The sequence below is a fragment of the Camelus bactrianus genome, chromosome 19 (assembly GCF_048773025.1).
Source record: "Camelus bactrianus isolate YW-2024 breed Bactrian camel chromosome 19, ASM4877302v1, whole genome shotgun sequence".
Classification (NCBI taxonomy): Eukaryota; Metazoa; Chordata; class Mammalia; order Artiodactyla; family Camelidae; genus Camelus; species Camelus bactrianus.
Genome location: NC_133557.1, coordinates 7,147,562 through 7,170,185, shown reverse-complemented (window position 1 = coordinate 7,170,185; position 22,624 = coordinate 7,147,562). Strand labels below are relative to the sequence as shown.

The following is a 22,624-nucleotide window of genomic DNA, read 5'->3' as shown; positions in this document are numbered from 1 at the left end:
GAGACTGGGTGGTGAGTTGAGATAAAGAAAACCCCGGGGGGACACTTAAGGGCATGGAGACGTGCCTGTGCAGGAGGCAGAGAGAGAAAGTGTAGTCAGGGGACCAGAAGATCCCAGGCGTGTGGCTCAGTCAGGGAGGAATATTTCATGAAGCAGGGGGCAGCCCCCAGTGTGGACTGTGGCAGAGACAGAGGGGCGGGGATTGGGGAAATAATAGGTCCCAGGTGACTTGCAAAAGCAGCCCTGGAGGATGCTGGGACAGAGGCCCTGGAAAGACTGTGGGAAGCAAGAAGGATGGGTGACAAGAGCCCAGCTGGGGAAGGAGGGCGGGCTGGAGCTGGGGCCTTGGGAGGGAAGTGGGGATGAGGCTTTCTAAGGAATCTGGCGGGGGGATTGGGCAAATGCCAGTATCCTTGGAGGCTTCTGTTCTTGTCACATCTCACAGATCCATTCTCCTTCCCCCTCATAGACTCCTTTGGGCCCCACCCCATCCCTTGAGGGTTGTGTAAAGGCATTCCTGCTCCCATTTTGATGGGTACTGAGAGTCTTCCCCATTCCCTCAGTCGCCTTGACACTTCACAGGGACCTCCTGTAGACAACAGCCTCATTTTAAAAATGTGCCTCAGGAACAGTCTAATCAGAGATGTCGGCAGGGCTGGGGCACCTGGGGGCCCAGGAAACAGTGCAGTGAATGCATGTCTTCCAAATGTCCCCAAATCATTTTGCAAGAGGCTCCCTATTCCAGAAGGGCTGTTGTACCCCTTCCATTCCTCCTGGCCACCCTAGGGCTCTTTGCCACGTCCTGAGAACAGGGTCAGCAGCTCAGTGCTTTACTGACGATTAGATCTGGGTTGCTGGATGCACTTGCTGTGGCACAGCCTCTCTGGGGGCTGTGTAGCACCCCCACCCTCTGAAGGCGCGGTCTGGTGTGGAGGGCACGGGAGAAGGCAGCTGTGTGCAGAGGGCCCTGTAGGCAGGAGTCAGGAGCTGAGGCTTGAACATCAGATAGATTTTGCTGACTGATCATCGAGCCTAGAAAAAGTACTGGGCAAGCTGCTGACCCTGCCCGCCTCCACGCCAACTATTATCCACGACAGGGAGGTCCCCCGACCCAATCCTTCTGCTGACAGCTCCCTCCCCACCCTGCTCCCTTGTCCCCACTCTTGACCTCCTGCGGGCTCAGTTGCCCTGGCAGGTGGGAACCAAAGTTTGCCCTGCTCAGAGACCCTCCCCTGCTGTTGAATCTGCCTGTGAGCCCAGTGTTTAATCCTCAGTGACCCTTACTTGGATGGATGGATGGATGGATGGATGTGGTTGATATTATCCAGCTGAGGACTGAACTACCTACAGTCTCTTGGGAATATGACAAGTGTTGGACATTTTACCCAAAACTAACAAGCATTCTTTCTAGGTAGATATCTCTTACTCACCATGCACTCCTGTCTACTTGGGCTCGTATATTTTTCATGTAATGTTTCACCTATTTAACTGATGGCCACCGTCCTCACTGAGGCCCTCAGAGCAACACAGGTTCATCTGGGGAGACTGGCAAAGGGAAAATTTGTACTTATGATTACTGTTTGGTTGCCAAGACTGGTTGTATGAATTTTAAAAGCCAACCTGAGGCCTTTGGTTATGCTAAAAGTCCCAAAGGACAGCAGCCATCAGTTAAAGAGACAGTTAGATTGAAACTAGAAAGGTGAACACAGACCCAATCTATTTTGTTGTGGTCTTTAGTACTTGAAGGATTTTAGGGAAAAAATGTAGTTCTTTATGGTTTGTATGCTAAAGAGGGACAGTTTGCACCGTTTGGACAAAATAGAAGTTCTCTGACCAATAAATATGTCTAAAAATGACAAAGCTCTCCCCATTTGATGGCTCTGGATCCCAGGGAGAAATGGTGGGCACAGGCACAACGAACTATATACAGAGTGTAAACAGTAAGGCCCCTGGGAAGACATAATGGGGGCAGGGCCAGGTATGCAGGGAGGAGCCTCAACAGAGGGGAGTGGGCCCACTGGTTAATACAACAGGCTTCTAGCGCGGTCACCCAATCTGCCACCAAAGCTTATGGGTGGCAGTGGCAGGTCCACTGGATTCTTCCAGTCGGCAGTAAGGAGAAATTGTGTCCGTTGAGAAGCGCTGGCCCCACTGAGTTTTCCCCTAGGGGAGGCATTGTGGGCAGCCAGGCAGGGTCTCTGTGTCCTTCCCTCCCCAAGAGGAGGGACAGGGCTGCCTGACCATACTTGGGGCCATCTACTCTGGGTTCAGGGCATGGACAGGGCAGTGTTTCTCAAACAGAGATTGGAAGCAAATGGCCCCAAGGAGCCCGCAGCCCCTACCTGGAAAGGGAACTGGGGGTATTTGTGTCCAGTCGGGGTGGGGGTGGGGGGTTCCATCACTTTTCACCCTTTAAGGGCCCCACCCCCACCTCAGTTCCTCAGGGATGCAGGAGAGCAGATTTCCTGATCAGTTTCTGGGTCCCCGATTTTCACCGGCCTCTTGAACAAAGCCAGCCTCCCTCTCCATACCGTTCCTCCCACCGCTGACATACTCCCCAGGGTCCTTAAATATCAGTTTCCTGGAGATGGCTGTAGTCGGCCAATTTATAGGCCTGGCAGGTGGCGCCCTGGGCCACGTCGTGGGGGACGCCTAGGGACACAGTCTCCACCTCCGAGGGCAGGGCGCACGTGGCCTCTGCGCGGGGCGCGCTCCCGGCGCGGATCTTGTGCGACAGGCTGGAGACCTTGGCGCGCAGCTGGGTGGTGGGTCTCCGGAATGGCCCGAGCAGTCGCCACTCGCGGAAGGCACGGGGCGGCTTTCGACGGCCGACGACGGGGGCCTGCACCTCAGGGGTGCCCGGGGAGCTGGGGGCCGAGGGCGCGGTGAGGGCCAGCGGGGCGCAGGGCAGCGGGGCGCCCGGGCCAGGGGCGCAGGCGGGGCGTGGGCCGCCGTTCCAGGCCCGCCAGTGGCGGCCGGGGTCGCGCCAGAGGGGGCGGCGGCGCCGGCGGGGGCGGCACTGGCAGCGCAGGAGGCGGAGGAAGGCGCGCTTGAACTCGCGGCTGGAGCAGGGGTAGATGAGCGGATTCACGCAGCTGTTGAAGTAGCCCAGCCAGAAGATAACCTTGAAGACGCCCTCCGAGGGCTTCAGCTGCGGGAACAGGGAGCCTGCGGGGAGCAGAGACGCCGGCTGATTAGATGCTCAGGAACAGGGGGCACGGGCAGCCCTTGGTGCAGAGGGGCCACCCTCCCCACGCTACCCCCACTCCCACCCCTTTCACGGGCCCTGGCCAGTTATCACCTAGCGGCCCTCAAGATCTCTCTCCTCCAGAAGTCCCGCACATAATTTGAGGGTGTCCATGAACTTGGATGAGGAAAAACAGTCACCTTCAGTTTTACTCACATTTATCTGAAACTGAGCATTTCCCTCCAATGGAAGCAACAGAGCAGAATTAGACACAAACCATATGAAATCACTGTTTTGTAGCTCAAAACTGGTACAATATTGGCAGTTTCACATGGCTCAACTTAATAGTAGCAGCTCCCAAAGAGATTTTCCTACCACATTCAGTGGTTGCAGATGTTTGGAAACACTGTCTCTGCTCCTCGCTATCTGGAAATGTCAGTCATTAGAACGCACCGCTAGATCTTGTGATTTAATGCCTTCACGTGGAAGCACATTTATTTCTAAATCCCAAATTTCACTTAAAATATTTGGACAAGGTTTTCAATGAAATTGGTTTCATGTGCAATCCTTTGTATTTTATTTTATGCATTTGAAAGAGTGACTGAGAAGGGCTCCACAAGGGCTTCACCGGACGCCCGGGTAGTCCCTAGCACACAGAAGGTAAGAACTCCTGAGTGAAATGTTGACCAAGGCTTGCCCCATGCCAGGCACTGTGCTGGGCTCACATCAAACATGGCCCTGCTCCCTCGGTAGCAATGTGGACCAAATATCATGGGAATGAGGGCAGGGTGATGGTGATGGTGATGTTGGGGTAGGGGGCTTCCAGGGGTCTCAGAGGATGGACAAGAGCCAGGCAGGATGAGGAAGGTATCAGGGTATCAGGAATGGAAGGGACAGGTGCGCAAGAGGATAAAAGTTTGGGGCCCGAAGGATATGCTCAGAAAACTTCATTTGGGACAGATGTTCAAGGGCCTTAAATGCTGGGAAGTTTGGCTTTTATGGGTAGTTAGGAGTCATGAATATTTTTAAGCAGGCAAGGGAGCTTAGAATTGAGCCTCAATAAACACAATGCCCATGGGCTGTTTGAATGCAGAACAGTGGGGCTGTCCCAGTGGAAGTGGGAAGTGGTCAGGGAAGGCTTCTGGGATGGCTTTGCAAGGAGGCAGAGTGCCAGGCAGGAGGGGTGGGGGCACTGGGGTCTGAGCTGTGTCATGAAGACCCTCCTTCCCACAAACCTCTCCTCCAGCTTCCCCATGATGGCCCTGAAGGAGTCATGTCTCCAAAAGGCACTCAACACAAAGGCATCATCCAGGAAGCAAAGGCCACTCTCTCACCCTCACTCTCAGCAGCAGCAGGGGTCAGGTGTAGGGGGCAGGCGTGTCCCATCCCTGGCAAAAGTTGCAGGTGTCAGCCAGGCTAAGCAGACCAGGGGGAGTGGTCCTTGACAAATCATGGGACTTGCTTACTCTCTTTTTTGTCCCCAAAGAAATAAGAGCAGGGTCCCCTACTGGGGAGCAGAGGCACCACACCCCATCTTTGACCTGGGGGCCCTTGCATATTACCCATCTCCCATCTGGTGGGAATTCCTGGTACTAAGTAATGCTGTGGAGGAAGAGGGGTGTCAGGCAGCATTGCATGGCACAGGCTTTTCAAATCTTGGTCACCCAGCCCTGAGCAAGTTATTTGGCCGTCTAAGTCTCACTTTCCTTGTCTGTGAAATACAGACAACAGTATTTCTCTGGAAGGGATTTTGTGATGATTTATAAGTTTCAGGGTATAGGACTCAGCAAGTTTGTAATAAATACTGGAGTCTGTTCACCTCCCCACCACCACCTATTTCTCTGGCTTTTGGGAAAGGAGACCTTAGCCCTGGGTAGGCACTGTGTTCCCAGCTCTGAACAGTGGCCAGAAACAGAAGCCAAGACCTGGTGGGTTTAGGGGAGGCTGGGGCATCAGAGTATCTTACAGAGACAATTTCCCTTGGGAGAAGTGTTGGGCAGTTGTCCCTTGAATGTGGGGGACACCAGGTTGACCTCAGCCTCCAGGAAGGCAGCCTTCCGAACAGCATCCCTCAATGGCTGCAAAGTAAGACAGAGTGCTGAAAATAACTTCCTGACTCAGGCCACAATTCTTTTATATTTAGCCCAGGATGACAAATCAGTGGACTATGCTTTCAGCAGCGAGCCTGAAGCCGGCCAAAGGGCATTGTTATCAGCGTGGTTTTGATTCAGATTGGTGGGCAACGTGGCATATCGTAGTTTGCCCTGGGTCTTGTTGTAAACATTAATATTTTAACTTATGCTCAACCAACCTATACGGAAGCCTGCTGCCAGCTGAGAATTTCTTACACATAAAGGAGCTGGGATTCAAATTCAGCCTTTCAGCCTGAAGTTTTTCCTACTGTGTTCTGCTGAGGTTCTGTCTTACTTTGGGCTTTCCCAGAAGTAGACCCTTGAGACAAAGATTCAAATGCAAGTTGTTAATTTGGAAGGTAAATGAAATATCAGTAGTAAAATGTGATGAAGAGAGGGAAGAGAAGGAAGCCAAGAAAAGGAGAGTTAGTTAACAAGTTAGTCACTGCTGTGGGCAACTGGGGTGCAATCGCACTAGGAGCTCTGGGAGACCGTGGGGAACAGGAACCTCAGAGTTATCTCAACAGTGGGGTGAGGGAGGCGGGGTATCTATACACCCATTCCTGTCAGTCAGCTGCTCCCTCAGGGTGTTAATTTTCTACAATTTCTGCCTGCTGTATGGATGGACAATGAGGATTTTGCTGGTTAGAGAAAGCCTCAAGCAAAGAAATCCAGGCAGCTGCTGTGGTGGAGGGTGACCTGTTGGAGGGGGCTGTGTGGGGAGATGGGGGGGGTGTGGGGAGATGGGGGGGGCACCAACAGCATCTGCCACAATTTTGTTTCATTTGCTCTCTGCCTTCTGTACACAGACATCTTGCCTGGAAAATACAGACGTCTGTGTCTTGGGCTCCAGCTTCCAGAGGCAGCCGTTCCCAGACTTTTACTGTGTTCCCTTCACATACAGCAGTTCTGAGCCTCACACCTACCTCCACCCAGAGTGCTGCAGTCTGCCTCCTCCACTTCCTTGCACCCCACCTCACTCTTTGCTGCCTGCCTGCCTGTCCCAACATTCTCTCAACTGCCCACAGCCTCTTTCAAGGATTTCTGGGTTAGGGGTGGGGAGATGGTGGGCACTGCCCTCTCCTTTGCCACAGATGAGGTGGGTAACTGCCTTAATGAGACAGGAGGGAAAGGAGCAGGGCACAACCATTAAAAGAATGACACAGCAATTGAGGAGAGGACATAAACTGGTTAGAACCAACTAGGCTCAAAATGGCGGAGGATTTGACTTCCCTTAAGCCTCATTATGTGCTCATTGTAATGTATTAGCCTGCTAAATGACACACCCACAGGTGCCATGACAGCCCCGAGGCTGACCATAGAAGGCCCAAGAGCAGGCAGGGACCCAATTCCAGAAAATCCCTGCCCCTTACCCCAAATAGTTGGAATAATCCTCCCACTTGTTAGCATATGAAATTACCCAGCCCGTAAAAAAATGAAACACCCTCGCACCCCAGGGCCTCTGCCTTTTGAGACGTGTATCTGCCAATGGGATGTGTATCTCCTAGGCCGCTCTCACTTTCCAAGACGATCCCATCTCCTGGGGCCACGGCTCTTGCCTTCTGAGGCAGCCCACACTCTGTCCGTGGAGTGTGTATCTTCCTGACTAAACTTGCTTTCACTTTACTCTGGCTCCTTCTTGAATTCTTTCCTGCATGAAGCTAGGGACCCTCACTTGGCAGGGTGCGTCCCAGGGACCATCCTCGGGCCCCCATTTCTCCTGCAACACCGTAACCCTTGAGGATGCTCGCAGGCATTATCCCTGCAACACTGCCCTGCTGTAGGGGCATCAGTGGACAAGCCCCTTCTCAGCAACTCCCAACTCTCTCCTCCTCCAGCTCCTCTGAGTTACGGCTTTTCAGGTTGGCCATCTGTTTCGCCTATCTTGCCTTCTCATTCCTCTCCAGCTGCCTGGCACATGCCTCTGCCAGTCCTTGGAGCCCAACTACAGGAAAGCCTCAGTGGGGACGTGGGGCTCTGAGACAAGGCCCCTGCCTCCCAGTACCTGGCAGCCCCCTCCTCTGCCCCAAGTTGCCCCCCCCAACTCCCCACTTTGTCCGCAGCCTTTCTTGCAGCGTAAAGTTCAGCTGTGCTAACTCATCTTGGCAGTTGTCACCAGAAACAGAGCCGCTCACAGGACACCCTCCCTCAGCCTCCCACCATCCGGGCACCCAGCACCACCCCGTTGTTCTCCCTTCTCTTGTGAGTCCCGATTCTCTTCTGTCTTCACGTGCATCAGCCACGTGGCCACAATGACTTCTCCTTCCCCTCTGGCCACAGCAGGCTCCAGTCTTGGCTGTGTGCTTTTGTACAGGATCATCCTGTAAATCCATCACTGTACGTCAATAAAAAAAACTGCAATGTTCACCACCCCATACTCCCCACCCCCCTCAACTGGGGGGACTCTATCCTTGGCCCTTGTCACCTTCTCCTGCACTAGCCAAGTTATTCTTCATTTTGTCTAGCATCTTTCTCCCTGCAGTCGGAGTCCATGGGGCAGGACTAGCGTCTGTTTCACTTGGTGCTGCACTTCCACTGCCCAGAAGACCTCATGAGCACCCTGAACACACAGTAGGTCCTCAGTTTGCCGAGTGAGTCTCTCTTTTCTAATCTATATGTCCAACTGGTCACCACGTGTAGTGCATTCCATTTTCTCCCCAGCAGGGTCCCTCCCTTCACCTGCTTCCTGAAACCTTTGCTTAGTCTGGCACCTCATTTTGTTTACATGGCTCGCCAAGGGGTCCCTTGTCCTCTCTACTCTGCACACAGCTGCCAGAGAGTTACCGAAAAGAATGGTTTCTCTCCTTTCCCCTCTGAAAGCTGTTAGTGGCGTCTAATGGCTCCGAGGAATAAACCCAAATTTTCTCGTGTGGCATTCCAGTCTTTTTAGGACCCCGTGCTGTCTTCAGCTTATCTCCCTCCAAATTTGGCCACACGCAGCCACAAGCATGTCTTCCCCCAGGGGCTGGGCTCCTTCCGCCTTCCTGCTTGGCCCCAACTTCTCCCAAGTGCTTCCTCCCACCTCTCCCTCCAGCCCAGGTCAGGTGTCCGCCCCCACCAAGCCTAAGTTAGGTGCCCTTTGACCCCTGCTTGCATTTTAACAAATACAATTTGTTACTGCTCTATCTACTCTCCTAGGCTCTAGGTTTCTTGGGGGCAGGGATGGGGTTAATGATTCTTTTCATCCCAGCCTCGAACACAAGCGCCTGAGCCAGCGCAGGGGCTGTAAAACGTCTGCTGAGTGAGGGAATACGTGTCTGGGTGGGTGTGGGTAGCCTCCCAAGTGAGGAGGAAGGAAATGGGAGCCCACGCTTGCTTTCTGAGTGTTCAGGACCTACCAGGCTCCACGCTGGTCAGGCTAAGGACAGACTTTTATACATAAACACAGCGTCCGGGGATGGCGAACATCACTGGTCAGCAGAGGAAGGACCTCTCCTCTGTCAGCAGGTAACCCCTCGCTATGGCATGCTGGCTAGGCCAGGCTGGCCTAAACACTGGTGGGGAAACTAAAGGCAGCCTGTGAGGTTAGGGGGAGTGTTCGCAGCCTGGTCACAGGCCACTCCCCTCTCCTAAGGAACGGCAGTGTCCTGGCCCAGGAGGTGCCGCTGAGATGCTGGGTGGGGCTGCAGCTGGCCAATCTGGCCAAGCCTCGCTGAGGAGTGACAGTGTGGAAGCCAAGGGGCGGACGCTGTGATCAAGAGCCCTCTTCTGCCCTTACCAGAGGGAGCTTGTTCTTGGCAGAATATCAGAATTCACAGGCAGTCCTGCTCATAGCTTGCAGCCAACCTTGAAATATCAGGCTGCACCCCAGCCTTTCTCCTTTCCCACTCCCTCCATCACCAGTGATTTTTCCACCCACAGGCAGCTACTTTCTCTAGCCAGAAAGAAACAGAGGGGTTAAAATGCCATGTTCTCTTGGGTATTCAGGTCTCTTCCAGCCAGCAGGGCTCAGAGAGAAGGAATTCCTAGCCCTAGACCGTCTTTCTCTCTCCCAGTTCTTCCAGCCACTCACTCAGTGCCTCTGACTCTGGAACTCAACAGCACTTTCCCCAAGAGAGGCTGGGAAGCAGAGGACCTCTTTGCTATATTCTAAAGGGTCAGATGAGTCTCTCTAATAAGGCACATTTGAGCTGAGACCTGAATACCCTGTGAGGAAGTGAGTCATGCATCTATCTGAAGAAAGAGAACTCCAGACAGAGGAAGGGGCGTGTGCAAAGGCCCTGGGGCTGCAGGGTACCTGACAAGTTGGAGGGCCACCAAGAAGTTAGGATTGCTGAAACAGGAAGGGGGAGGGAGAGAATGTAAGAGATAAGGCCCATTTTGAGGCAGAAATAATCATGGAAGGCTGTCAGGAAGAGTTGACCTGAATAGGGTGCAGGTCTTAGATGGATTGTGAAGACATGGAGGGATCAGTTGAAGGTCCTGTGGGGCTAGCTGTGCCAAACCAGATCTCTTGAATTCCCTGCATTGCCAAGTTCCCATGCAGAGAGGAAACTGGTGGGTCCTTGGGCTCAAGATGGGTAAGTTGCAGATCAGAAGTCCTTTGGTGGCTCCATGTTTGCCTTAGGATCCTTGACCTCTGTGGGGCTGACCTAGAACTACTTGCCTGGCCCTGGACACCTTCCATAGCTGTTGGGATCGGTGGGGAGGGGCAGTTCCCATAGCCACAGAGGCTGCCTGGTGGGGCCCAAGGTAGGGAGGTGAGTCACTGACCTGTCCAGTGTCCTACATGTGCACCCCTATTTCCCCCTCAGCTCTTTCTCCTCTTCTCCCTTCTTTCTTTCCACCTTCCCTCTCTCTCCTTTCTTTCCGCTCTTGTCACTTCTTAATTCATTTACTTCCTGATCTGCGGCCTTGAAGTGGCCTCACCCCAAGTTCTGAGTGCCCAAGACCGAAGTCCCTGCCAAGTGGCCCTTGTGCTCAGCTGAATAAGACTCTGATCTTAGCATGAACCCCTCAGCTCTGTAGCCACACTGACAAATGGCTCCTGAGTCTGGGCAGATCAGTGCTTTTACCAGAGGTGAGAAGGTGGCCAGACAGGGCTCACTCTGTCCAGGAGTCCAAGCACTGAGCTGCTGGGGCACTGCCCACTAGGAAGCCAGGCTAATGTTCTGTGGGGTCACCACCTGCAGAGTGAGGGCAGGCAAATCTCCAGCATTAAAGGAGCCCCTTTTTAGTGGGCACACAGCTCACAAAGCAGGATGAGGCAGGGCTCAGCTGGGGTCAGAGATGGACTCAGGAACTCAGAGACTTTCCTATGAGGAGGGGGCTCAAGGGCTCTGGGGGTCTATGAGAAGATCAAACCATGCAGGACCTGGTCCTGTCCCGTGGCACTGCTCAGGGCCCTCATGGCCAGGACCTGGGGCAGAAGGGAGCCTGGAACGGAGCCTGGTGAAGGTGTGCAGGCACCAAAGCATTTAGTGAGATTTGAAGCTTAAAACTGACCTTTAACCCTGGCTCCAGCCTGACCTCTGACCTCTGACCCCTGACCCAGGCAGGAAGTAACAAGGACTTTAGAGCCAGAGTGCTTAGGTTCCAAACCCAGCTCTGACATCTAGGCTTAAGATTAACACCAGAATATTTTTTAAAGACCTAAGTAGCAAGAGATATTCTTACAAGAAGGTGGAAAGGAGGAAAGATTACAGTGAGAAGATGGGAACAGAGTGAGGGTGAAGGGGCTACAGGCTGAGGGTGAATCATTTTTAAGAGGCATTGTGGACACATCTCTGTGCTGTGTGAGCGGGCAGAGGAGAGGTGGAGATAAGGAGGGCCGAGCAGTCACTGACAGAGTAAAACCCCTTAGGAAGGAAAGAGAGTTGAGAGAGATCTGAGCCGACAGGGAAGCTGCAGGACTTCCGGCACATGGGGGCTGCCCCAAGGAGGAGGCCTGGCTATGGAAAGGGTGATTTTTTTATTTTAGCAAGTGCTCATCTAGACACCAGTTTGCATTGGTTCACAAGACCTGATTGTTAAATTTTCAGGAACTCTGCAAGCCAGCTGACATCTCTTTGGTAGCCTGAAACTGACCGTGGTGGGAATAGTGGCATCATGGAAATGGGCAGATGCCATAAATTAGCCCCTACTCCACACCAAGTTTTATACATTTAGCAGCACACACTGTGAACCACATGGAGGAACGGCCAGATTCAGGGGTTGGGGTTCACAGAAGTAGGTGGAGGCGAGGCAGTTAAAGACGGCAAGAGAGGGTAAAGTGGTGGATTATGGCACTAGTTGGGGAGGGAGGCCTAACTGACCAGAAGACAAAGGGAGGGGCAGGGATGAGAAGGCTTAGTCAAGGTTGGGGTCAGTGAGCAGGTATGATTGGAACCAAGGAGTAGATGGACTTGGGTGGCAGAGATTCACTGAGGATTTGGGAGGACATAGATGAAGGTGGGCACATGGGCCACGGCATGACCCTGGGAGGAAGGGTGGAGGGGGAAGTCAGGGTCAGCATGGGTCAGCCTCAGGACAGTGGAGCCACACCAATGACTAAGGCAGAGATGAGAGTGGGGGCGAAAGCATGTGACCCCAGTATCCTGGACTTTAATGAATGAGGCAGAGCAATCAACAGTTCATTAGATGTTTATGACAAACATCTGAGCAGGACTTGGGCAGAGGACAAGACCCTCAGGGGAGGAAGGATCTGTGCTCGTCTGACAACAGAAGTCCACCCCATCAGTGGCATATTTTTCTTTTACGCCCCGCCACCCCCCCCCAATTTTTTTTCCTAGCTCTGTCCATGAGTCAGTGGCCAACTTAGTATCAATGCACAGCCAAGAGCTCAGATTGTGGTCTTTAAATTTTCATTTTCCACTAAAAGAGACCACTTTAGAGAAACAGTCCAGGGCAACAAAAAGTACAAGCTGAGCCTGAAACATCTCATGAGACCAGAAAACTCAAGACTCTGGGTTGTGCCAAAGGTCCCAGGAGCCAACGTGAAAGGTCACTCATTGGCCAACCCCCCAAAATGATCGATGTCTGTAATGTGTGACAGCTTTAAAAATCACTTCATCACGTACTTAAAAAAAACCCTATTGGTCCCCTTTGGAAAGACTGCTAGGAAATTGACTCTTCTCTTGATAAAAGGGAGTACTGAGCAGTTCTGCTTTTTTTATACAGATGTTATTTCAAGTGACCAAATAGCCAGTGGCGAACTGTTTTTAGAATTTTTAGTCTACAAATGCAGGAGGAATGACAGAATTTGGATATCGCCACTTTTTAAAGTGATATAATGGGTCCAGCCATGGTCAATGGCTGCTAAAACCAGCAGGTGAAAGGCTGACGGGACATTTTATCATGGACAGATGGGGCTGATCACGTCTGAACCCCTGATCAATCTTAACATCACGAAAGGGTGGAATTCTTGCCCTAAGCACTGAACTTGAATGTGATCAAGCCAGTTTACAGGAAGTACAGGGAACAGGGGGACACATTAAATGGTACCATAGGGATGCAAACTGCGGACTGGTGGCAACTCCTTCAAGACAAACAATCTGGTTTCTTGACCAAATGGTTGAAAAGGAAAATTTGGGGAAGGGGAATCATCAATCAAAGAAACTGAGGAGGCAATTCAACTGCATGCAATGTACGTGCCTTTTTTGGACCATGATTCAAACAAATAAACTAAAAATGTGTGAGGCAATCAGCAACATTTCAACATTAAGATATTTGTTAAATTAATCAATTATTTTTATGTGTTATAATGGATTGTGGGTTTTTTTTTAAGTTCTAGAAATACATACTGTAGAATTTACAGATGAGCTGATACAGTGTCTGGGATTTTCTTCAAAATAATAAGCAAGTGAAAAGTGAGTGGGGACTGGAATGAATCGAGCCTTGGGTTGATAGCAGTTGAAGCTGGTGGTACCCAGGGGCCATCACACTGTTCTACCTACTTATGTATATGTTTGAAACCATCCATGATTTTTTTAAAAAGAAAAAAAAAACCCTAGTTCATTGCTTGTTCATAATAATCACTAAATTAATGTTAGCTGCTATGCTTAAAAAAATTTTAGGTTACATAAATGAGGTGGGGCACACTCAGTGCATCGCTAGGGAGAGGGGGTCCTGCTTTACACAGAGGGTGGTATGCTAAGTGAAATACGCCAGTCATAGAAGGACTGCAGGATTCCACTTCTAGGAGGTATCTGAAATAGTCAAAGTCAAAGAATCAATGAGTGGAATGCTGGGGGCTGGGGGCTGGGGGCTGGGGGCTGGGGGAAGGGAGGACCGGGGAGTTGCTAATAGCGGGCATAAAGCAAGATGAAGAAATTCTGGACAGCCTCGTGCCTACAGTGACCAATCCTGTGCACTTAAACATTTGTCAAGAGGGTACATCGCATGTTAAGTGTTCTCACCACGGTGATACCACTGCTACTACTACTGCTGCTACAATCGAGGGCTGTGCTTTGTCACCCAGATCCTTGGAGTGGCAGGGTGTGATGAGGCGGTGGGTTCTGCCACTCTTTCCCTCTGCACACACACATTGACTGAGCACCAACCATGTGCCAGGTGCCACAAAGGCACAGATAGAAGATGTAATGCCAGCCTCTTCTTTAGGCTTTTGGGCTTTTGGGCACAGTAACGCCGTTACCGAGGACCTGCTGCGATGCATGCCCCGCCTCTCTCCCTGCATCTGGGGATGCACACGCTGAATGCACCCTCCACACCCGCCTGCCAAAGTGTGCTTTCCAGTCTAGACACCAATTCCTCAACCTCCTCTTGCCTCCTCCCGCCTTTTCTCCTTCTTTCTCTTTCTCACTGTCACCTGCGCGCTCTCCCTCTCTCTCTCATTAAGCATAAGGTACTGACAGTCAGGTTTACAGTGTGTACATTTTATAAGCACAGACGGATGATGTTACATGTGTATACACCAATGTAGCTACCACTCAGACTGGGACATAGAATGTTCTCAGCCCTTCAGAAGGTTTCTTGGCCCTCTTTTCTAGGCAATACCCTCCGTCCCCATGACACACTCACACATGTCGCCATTGTCTTGATTTTTATCACCATTGCTTTGCTTTGCCTGTTTTTGAACTTCAGATACACAGAATCATATGGTACCTATGCTTTTAATTTCAGATCTGGTTCATTTTGCCCAGCATACTGTCTGTGAAATTCATCCTCATTGTTGTGGACATCGAGTTTGTTAATTTTCCTGGTCGGGCAGTAGTCCAGTCAATGAATACACCGTGATTTATTTATCCATTGTCCTGTTATTGGCATCATCTTGTGACCCCTCTTCTCATAGACTCCACATTTCAGGTCCCCCAAACCACAGGACACCCCCAAATACCTCCACTCCTCCATGCCTGTGTATGTAGTGTTTCCTCTGCCCTTACAGATAACAGCATGTGTGAGAATGCTGATGACCACAGTCCACCGTGACAAAGCTAAACGCAGAGTGTTTGGGGAGCACAAAGAAGCACCTGGCTAAACCCGGGGCTGTTCAGGGAGGCAGCATTATCACAGGGCCTAGACTGATAGTACAGGACGGAGGACAGATGGCTGGGAGTGGGGGCCTGAAACCCTGGCTGGAGTGTCCTTGTCCTGGGACTTCTATCACCTGCACACCTTGATATGTATTTGGAAGGGGCCCGTGGGCTCTGAGCCTCTGAGGCTGTTCTGTGTGACCCACACGTTCCGGAGGCTGACTCAGAGGCCAGTGAGGCTCAGTGACCCACCCAGCAAAAGAGAGTTGGGAGTGCAAGCTGGGGGTCTGCCTGTGGTCACTAGGAATGACAGGGCTGGGGCTGTCCTGTGTGTGTGTGTGTGTGTAGGTCTCAGTGGACAGGTTACCTCTGGGCATGACTGGGACACTTGCCAGGCAGGCCAAAGCCAGACTCAGTGAGGTACTGCTGCTAGGAAAACATCAAGGGAGATGTGGCCCCTGGAGGGGCCTAGGAGGGGAAGGGAGCCCTGCAGGAGCTGGTGCTGCCCTCCCCGCCTCGCTGCTCGAGTCTCAGGGCAGCCATGTGGTGTCTCAGGCTCATGGAGACACCGTGCCTGCTTCCACTTACCCCACAGGTGCTCCTCACAAAGAAACAGAGATGTGGGGGATGACCCCCAGTCCCTCTCTGGGCCCCGAAGGATTTCAGGTGCCCCAAGTCTGGGTGCCAGTCTTTCCTGCCCAGCACCTTGGGCCCCAGAGGCCCCATGGCTCGGCACACCTCATCTGTGTCCCTCTCTGCTGCAGCTCTGGCTTGACTGGCATTTCAGGTTTATAGTTGATGGTTCAGGACCCTGTGCCAGTGTCCCTCTGGGTCCCTGCGCCCCCTTCCTAAGGCTCTCAGTATCCTCTGAGCTTTTGGGGCTGCTCACTGGCTATGCAGTGGCTGGGGCTCCACCCTCCGCTTGGAGTGTGTGGGGGTGTTGGGGGGCACCTTGGGTCTGCTCAACAACCCCCAGATTGTGGCCCTACTGGGTGCCTTCATGGGAACCAGGGCCTGGGAGGAGGGAGGTACCACTCTGCCTGGCTGCCCCCTTTTCTGCCTCCTGGTTCTTTCAAAGTGGGTGCTCCCCAAAGCTCCTTCCCCAGCCCTCTCTTCTCTTTGTCCCTCTGTCCTCTTCCTGGGAGACTGTACCCCACACTCCTGCTTCTGCAACTGTATCCATCCCTGGCCCCCTTATCTAAGTTCCCAACATCTTTCACCTGTAAGCACCTACTGGTACCTCCCATCAAAATATGCCAGTCCCTTGCATTCCACATTTCCCCTCAAAAAGTTGCTGCTCAGAATGATCCCTATTCCTCCAAAGATGCCTCTCTCCTCCCAGACCTGGGCCCAGAGCTGGGAGGGAGGGTGTGTCAGGACCTCCTGGTCCCCTCTCCCTCCTGCACAGCCCTCAGGCCGCTCCTGCATCCACCACAGCCTCTGCCCTCCCGTCTCGCTGCTGCCCTTGCCCTCTGAGCCCCATCACGGCAGATCCGAATACTCCGTGTCCCTGCGTGGCTCTGTCCTGCTTGCTCATTACTGCCAGATTCCACTCAGTCAGTGGCCCTGGGCTTGGTTCCGGGACGCGGTGAGATGCCCTGGGAGGCTGGGCACAGCACAGACTGGTAGGAAGGAGGAGGCAGGGCGGCGTGTTCCCACGCCGCGTGAGGAGCAGCAGCGATGGAGGGACTGAGAAAGAGCAGCGTGTGCCGCAAGGGCAGAGGCCATGGACGGTCAGGGATGACTTTCTGAAGGAGGGAGACACGGGCTCTTAACCTCAAAAACCAGTAGCCTTTTGTGGTGTTGACTGTAACCATGAAAAACTGGAAAAGCTGAGCAGGAGACTGCATCAACACACCCTGGAACACGCGCAAATGGAACACTGCTGCTGGAACGAACCAGAATGGACGAACCTCAACGACAAAATGCTGGGTGGAAAAGGCAAACTGAAGACCGATATGCGTGGCGTGGTGCCATTTGTAGAGATCTGAAGGACACACTAAACAATACTGTTTATTATTATGGATTCAGGTGTTTGTGGTAAGAGAATAAACCGATGTGTGGGAGTGATAAACACTGGATTTACCTCTCAGGGGGGAGGGAGAAAATGACAAAAGGACAGGAGGTGGGGACTCCGTTGTGTCTGTGTTCTATTTCTTTGAAAAGAGGGAGAAAAGAATCTGAGGCCGATATGGCGAAATGTTATCATCTGTTCAATATGGGTGATTAAAGATAGACGGACAAGTGATATATTATTTTCTCCTTCTCTGGACATTATTCTGTAACTCAAATTTTTAAAAGAAGTTAAAAGAATGTAATAGGAGGTGGTGGCATGTTATACCCACCTCGATCATTCCTCACATGGGGCCGGGGTGAGCCAGGGGGCAGGGAGGCAGCTGAGGGCCCCTGGAACAGGTCACAGCTGTGGTTGGTGGGTGGGGAAAGGAACCTGGGTGGTAGGCTCTAGATCCTGGGTGCATGGGTTTCTAAAGAAGCAGACACACCGACTTTCTCCTGCCTGCCTATTGGCCACCTCCTGTTCCACCTGTCCCCCCTCCTCCCCCAGCAGCCTCTGGCTGGCTGATTTTCAAGTTGGTGATTTATTTCATTCCTTACCATGTATTTATGGAGCATCTGCTATAAAAGCAACAGCTCAGACTGCACTCACCATGTACCAGAATTATACTCACACATAGCATCTCCCTGAGGTCTCACCCCAGCCCTGCAGGTGGGTATGACTACCATCACTGCCATCCCTATCTTACAGATGAGGAGACAGAGGCAGAGAGGCTCAGGGATTTGCCAGAAGTTACACAGCTAGGAAGGGGTGGAGCTGGGACTTGAACCCAGGCTCTGGCACCAGAGGCTGTGGTCCTCTCGGCTGTGCTGTTGCTCCTCATGTGCCGGGCACCGTGCTGGGCACTGGTGATGACATAGCTGATCCAGCCTTGCCCTCACAGAGCTGCCGGGTCAGTGGGGGGAATCACACACCAAATCAAGCAACATAGACATGTGATGACAGTTAAGGAGCCAGTAAAAGAAAAAAACTTCGTGCCAGAGGGAGAGAATACAAAATACATACTGAAATTGAAGGAAGAGAAGAGGGAAGGCCGCTTTGAAGTGGGGACATTTATGCTGAGACTTACAGGATGGGGAGTTAGCCCGGAGGAGCTGGGGAGGGCGGGCCAGACACAGGGACGAGCAAGTGCAAGGGCATGAGCTTGGCGTTGCAAGAAACCAGAAGAGGGTCAGAAGGGCCTGTGCGTGCAGTGAGCAAGGGGCAGGTGGCAAAGCCATGGGGTCAGACGGGAGGTGGCCCATCACTCAGGCCCTTCCTTATAGGAGGGGGACCACATGTCACAGTCCTGGTCTGTGCCTGCTGTCCCAGTGTAAAGATTCATAATGTCTCATTTTGGTCCAGACATAACAAACTTGATGGTCACCCTATCATAGGTTGTGGTACAGAGTTTGGATTTTGTTCCCAGGACAGTAGAAAAGCATTAAGGGGTTTTAGAAGAGAGCGACACTCGAATTTATAATGCATAAAGGTCACTCTGACTCCTGTGTGGAGAGGGCCTGCAGGAGGGAGCAGGAGGGAGGCCATTGTCTCTTTCCTGACTCAGCTGCAGAGTGTGGAAGGAGCAAGGCCTGGGAAAGACAGGGAGATCCGGTTTCGGCCAACTGAAGTTGCAGCCATGGGTGAAGTGACTCCGGGCAAATGCATCCCCAGAGATGCTGTTCCCCTTGTCCTTCCTGTGCCTACTCAGTCCCAAGGCTTCCAGGAGGGGCCTTAAGGAGTGGGAAGAAGCCCCTGAGGGCAGCTGTCCACCTCCCAGGACTACAGGGAAGCCGGTGAAAGAAATAGCAAAGTTCTCTGGAAGGGGTAAAGGACTCAGTAAATTTAAAAATCGACGACGAACAATATTAACTTTCCATTTGATAAAATGCCCTTTCCCTTTCCTTCTCAGCCCCACACAGCCCCCCACCTCCAAGAGATTTCAGAAGTGAGAGCCCAGGGGGCATTCACAGATACCAGCTGGGGAGGGTCTCCCAGGGAGGCCAGCTTCCAAACCGAATGGGTGCTGGGAGAAAGCAGGTGGCTTCCGGTGCCTGCTGATGTGCAGCTGACTGGCCCACGAATGAAGGTAGCCTCACTCACCTTAGCACCACCTCTGGGGGTTGGCATTTATATCTGGGGGTACAGGGAAGGGGAATATGTGGACAAGCACATACACTGCTCACAACATGCTACGGGCAGATGCCAGCACAGATTTCCAGTTACCTTTTATATTTAGAGGAGGTGGGAGCAGAAAACAAGCGAAGAGCTTGTAATGGCAGTGAAGAGTGGGAAGGCCAGGAAAGTTAGAAGTCCGTAAAACAAATCCTGCAAGCATGAGGAGCCTCTCAGTTGTCTTCCTGCAAAACAGCACATGCGCGCATGCCTAAGAGACCAGGCAGGTTATTAAGTAAACCTTCGCTCAGGTGGCAAGTCACCCTCCACTTGGGACGTCCATCCAAGTCCGGTGCCAGGAAGGGACAGCCACAGGCTCAGGGAGGAAGGGAAGAGGCTGATGGGAGAAGGGTCACTCACCCAGTGGCAGGACGAAGAAAAAGGGGAACCAGCAGAGCACAAAGACTCCCACGACGATGGCCAGAGTCTTGGCCGCCTTCTTCTCGCGGGAGAACTTGAGCAGGCGCACGGACAGTGAGCTGCGGAAGGTGTGGCCCTTGGCGCTGCGCCTCCTGCCACGGGCCGCATCCGAGCCGGTGCTTGCGCTGCGACAGTGGATGCGCAGCACCACCTCCGAAGCCTTGCCCCGCTCGCGCTTGACACCAGCCTCCAGGCTACGCGTGGTGCTTCGCGCAACCACGTACACGCGGCAGTACATGACCACGATGACGGCCATGGGCAGGTAGAAAGAGCACAGGGAGGAGAAGACGGCGTAGCCCGCCTCCTCCGTGATGCCGCAGAAGCGCTCGTCCGGGGGCACCGGCTCCTTCCAGCCCAGCAGCGGCCCCACGGATACCACGAGGGCTATGGCCCAGAGCAGCGCCAGGATGGCGGCCGCCTTCCGCTCGGTCATGATGGAGGGGTACTTGAGCGAGTGGCGCACGCCCACGTACCGGTCCACCGAGATGGTGCAGAGGCTGAGGATGGAGGCTGTGCAGCAGAGCACGTCCACGGCGGCCCACACGTCGCAGAAAGCCCGGCCGAAGGCCCAGAAGCCCAGGACCTCCATGGTGGCTGAGAAAGGGAGCACCGTGGTGCTCAGCAGCAGGTCGGCCACGGCCAGATTCACAATGAAATAGTTGGTGACCGTCTGTAAATGGCGGTTGCAGGCCACGGAGAGGATGACCAGCAGGTTGCCTGCCACCGCCGTGAGGATGAAGGCGGCCAGGAAGACTCCCACGCCCACGCCCTGCGCACTCACCACCAGCCCCCCGACGGCCGCCGTGCCGTTCACCTCGCCGCCAGCGCCGGCGCCCCCCGGCTCCCCCGCGGAGCTCCTGTTGTCCTCGCCGCTGTCCGCGCCCACCACGCCGCCGCCGCCGCCCGCGGTCCCCCGCACGCCGTCCACTGCGGGGCCCTCTGAGACGGCTGATCCGCCCGCGCCACCCCCGCCGCCGCCCGCGCTGGAGCTCCTGGCGCTGCTGTCCGAGCGGGATCCCTCGAAACTGACGCTCAGGAGGTCGCGGAAAGTCATCTCAACGCGTGGCCGTCGGGGGCTGGGCCCGGGCGCAGGACGAGCGACTGTTAGGGCGGGGGGTCACTGGGCATAGTCGCGGGGCTCTGGCTCTAGTTTGGGGCGCCGGTCCCGTCAGGATCCTGCCCCAGTTTCTGTGACGTGGAGCGCAGCTGTCCTCGAGCACAACGGGGCCGACGGGGCCGGCGACCGGGGCTCCCCGAGGCCGGCCGCGGAGTGGGACCCAAGAGCCGGGGCCGGCGACGCGCGCCGTTCTCTGAGCGCGCCTAGGCGGCCAGGCGGCGCAGGCTGCGGCCACTGCGGCGCTCACTACTGGGCGCGGGGGCGGGACGGAGGAGGTGCAGCGCTGGGGAGGAGGCGGGGAGGGGGCGGCCGGCGCCGAGGGACCTGGCGCCACACTTGCCCGAAGAAGGGGCTCTGTGCTTTGGGAGAGCCAGCGTCCCGGGGTCCCCAGGGGCGGCGGCGCAGGCGCGCGCTCCGACCCCGCAGCAGCAACCCCCGCCGCACCGCGGGTGCCCACGTCCGCCCTCTCGCCTCGCGGTCCGCTCCCGGCTCCCTCCCCCAGCCCTCCTGGGTCTCCTCCCCCTTTCTCCTCAGCTGCGTCTCCCTGCCTCCCGCCCTTTTCCCCAGCGTCTCGGGTCACTCGCTGGTGCCCTTGGGCGCACCGAGCGTAGAAGGTGCGATGCTCGAGTTCCCCAGACTCACGGCTCCGGCCGCCAGAGAGCAGCAAGCGCGTGGAGGCTGCAGACTGCGGACTGGACCGCGCCATGCCGCGCCGGGTCGCCTCCAGGGACTGCCTGGATGGAGCTGTGGCATCTCCTTACTTCTCTCAAGGCACTGGATAAGGGAGGGTCTCAAACACCTCTGTACAGTGACGTGGCGTGGAGAGCCCCAGGAAGGGTCGAAAGCTTTGCGGGCCTGTGAATGGGCGAAAGGACAAGAGACTACACTTACATGGTTACAGTTTTCAGATCCTGCCGAGGACACGTCGGTCTGTCTATACCAACTTCTGCACAATTACTTTACTCCATATTGGGTGTCAGAATAACACTTCCTATTGCTATACTAAGTAAGTGGCCTGGTTCTAGGGCGGGAGGGTTTAAGAGCTGGAGGGTGGGAAAGGCCACTTGGTGGAATGGTTAAAGCAGTGGGGGGAGGGCAGGCAGACAGTCTGGCTCCAAACTCAGGCTCCACCCCTTGCTAGTTGACCTCTTTGTGTCTCAGTTCTTCATCTGTAAAATGAGGATAACAGTAGTGTCTGTCTATTGACCTGAAGGTTAAATGAGTTAATATGTGTTAAGGCCCTGGAGTAGTGCTTGCTGTTAGCTGAGTAGGTCTAGGCAGGGCAGGATTTGAACAGGGAGGATAGAGAACAGCAGGGTTTGGAGCTAGTGTGAACCCCGGGACACAGGTAGAGGGGTGGGTTTGAGGAGCCTCCTGTTGACAAGCAAGACTGGACAGGGGGAGACAAAAAGAGACCATTTCTTTGGCCAACATAAAAATACTAACCAGGCTGCTATGTGTCAGGCCATACCAGACCCTCTGGATGGCAGAGGCGGGGAGGAATTGCAGGGAGGATAATGCCACCGAGTAGGTGCAGGATGAGAAAGGCTTGAGCCATGCCAGGGAGATGAGGACCTATTTGGAGAGGTGTCTGGGATGGGGTGGAGAACTCACGGCTTCAGCGCCCACTGGCGATGAATGACATCTCAGGATGTCTGAGAATCCTAGATGAGAAGGTGCTTTGGAGAAGAAGCATAAAATGGGGGAAATGGTGAGAGATGAGTAGCCCCACTTCACACTCCCTCCCCAGCCCAGGAAGCCAAAGCTGTTACAGCCATAGCTCTTCCAAGGCCCCCGGCTTTCCTATATACATCTTCCATCTTTTACTTGGGTCTTTGGGAACTTACTATGGAGAGTTGAAATGAAAGCAAGGTGGCTTATAAGGATTTCTTGGCAGCTGATCAAAAGTAAAACTTTGGGTTTGGGCTTCCTTTCTGAAGGGGGGGGGCAGGGGGTTCTGGAAGGAGAGGCCGGAGGCTTCTCACAGGGGAGTGTCAGTTGGCAGGCTCAGTCTCTGTGACTAGTTGCCATCTCACAGTGTGGGACAGGGGTACCCCTGGTGGAGTACATCTCACTCTGGGCTTGGTCAGTTTTCAGGAACAACTG

At 53.9% G+C, this 22,624-nt stretch overlaps 1 protein-coding gene across 1 annotated transcript; it reads right to left on the bottom strand.

Annotated features, from left to right (window-relative positions):
- Positions 1–1,715: 1,715 nt before the first annotated feature.
- ADRA1D (adrenoceptor alpha 1D) lies at positions 1,716–21,254 on the bottom strand. Its single transcript, XM_074346973.1, has 2 exons — positions 19,342–21,254; positions 1,716–3,168 (listed from the first exon to the last, which is right to left on the bottom strand). Exons 1-2 carry the CDS (start codon positions 20,453–20,455, stop codon positions 2,567–2,569), a joined length of 1,716 nt encoding a protein of 571 aa, XP_074203074.1. The 5' UTR covers positions 20,456–21,254; the 3' UTR covers positions 1,716–2,566.
- Between the last annotated feature and the right edge of the window lie 1,370 nt (positions 21,255–22,624).

Bases quoted from the DNA above. Each gene is read 5' to 3' on its own strand.
- ADRA1D (XM_074346973.1), bottom strand. From the start codon at position 20,455: ATGACTTTCCGCGACCTCCTGAGCGTCAGTTTCGAGGGATCCCGCTCG. The intron at 3,169-19,341 runs GTGAGTGACCCT...TGCTCCCCGCAG, and splicing joins TTTCTTCGTCCTGCCACTGG to GCTCCCTGTTCCCGCAGCTG.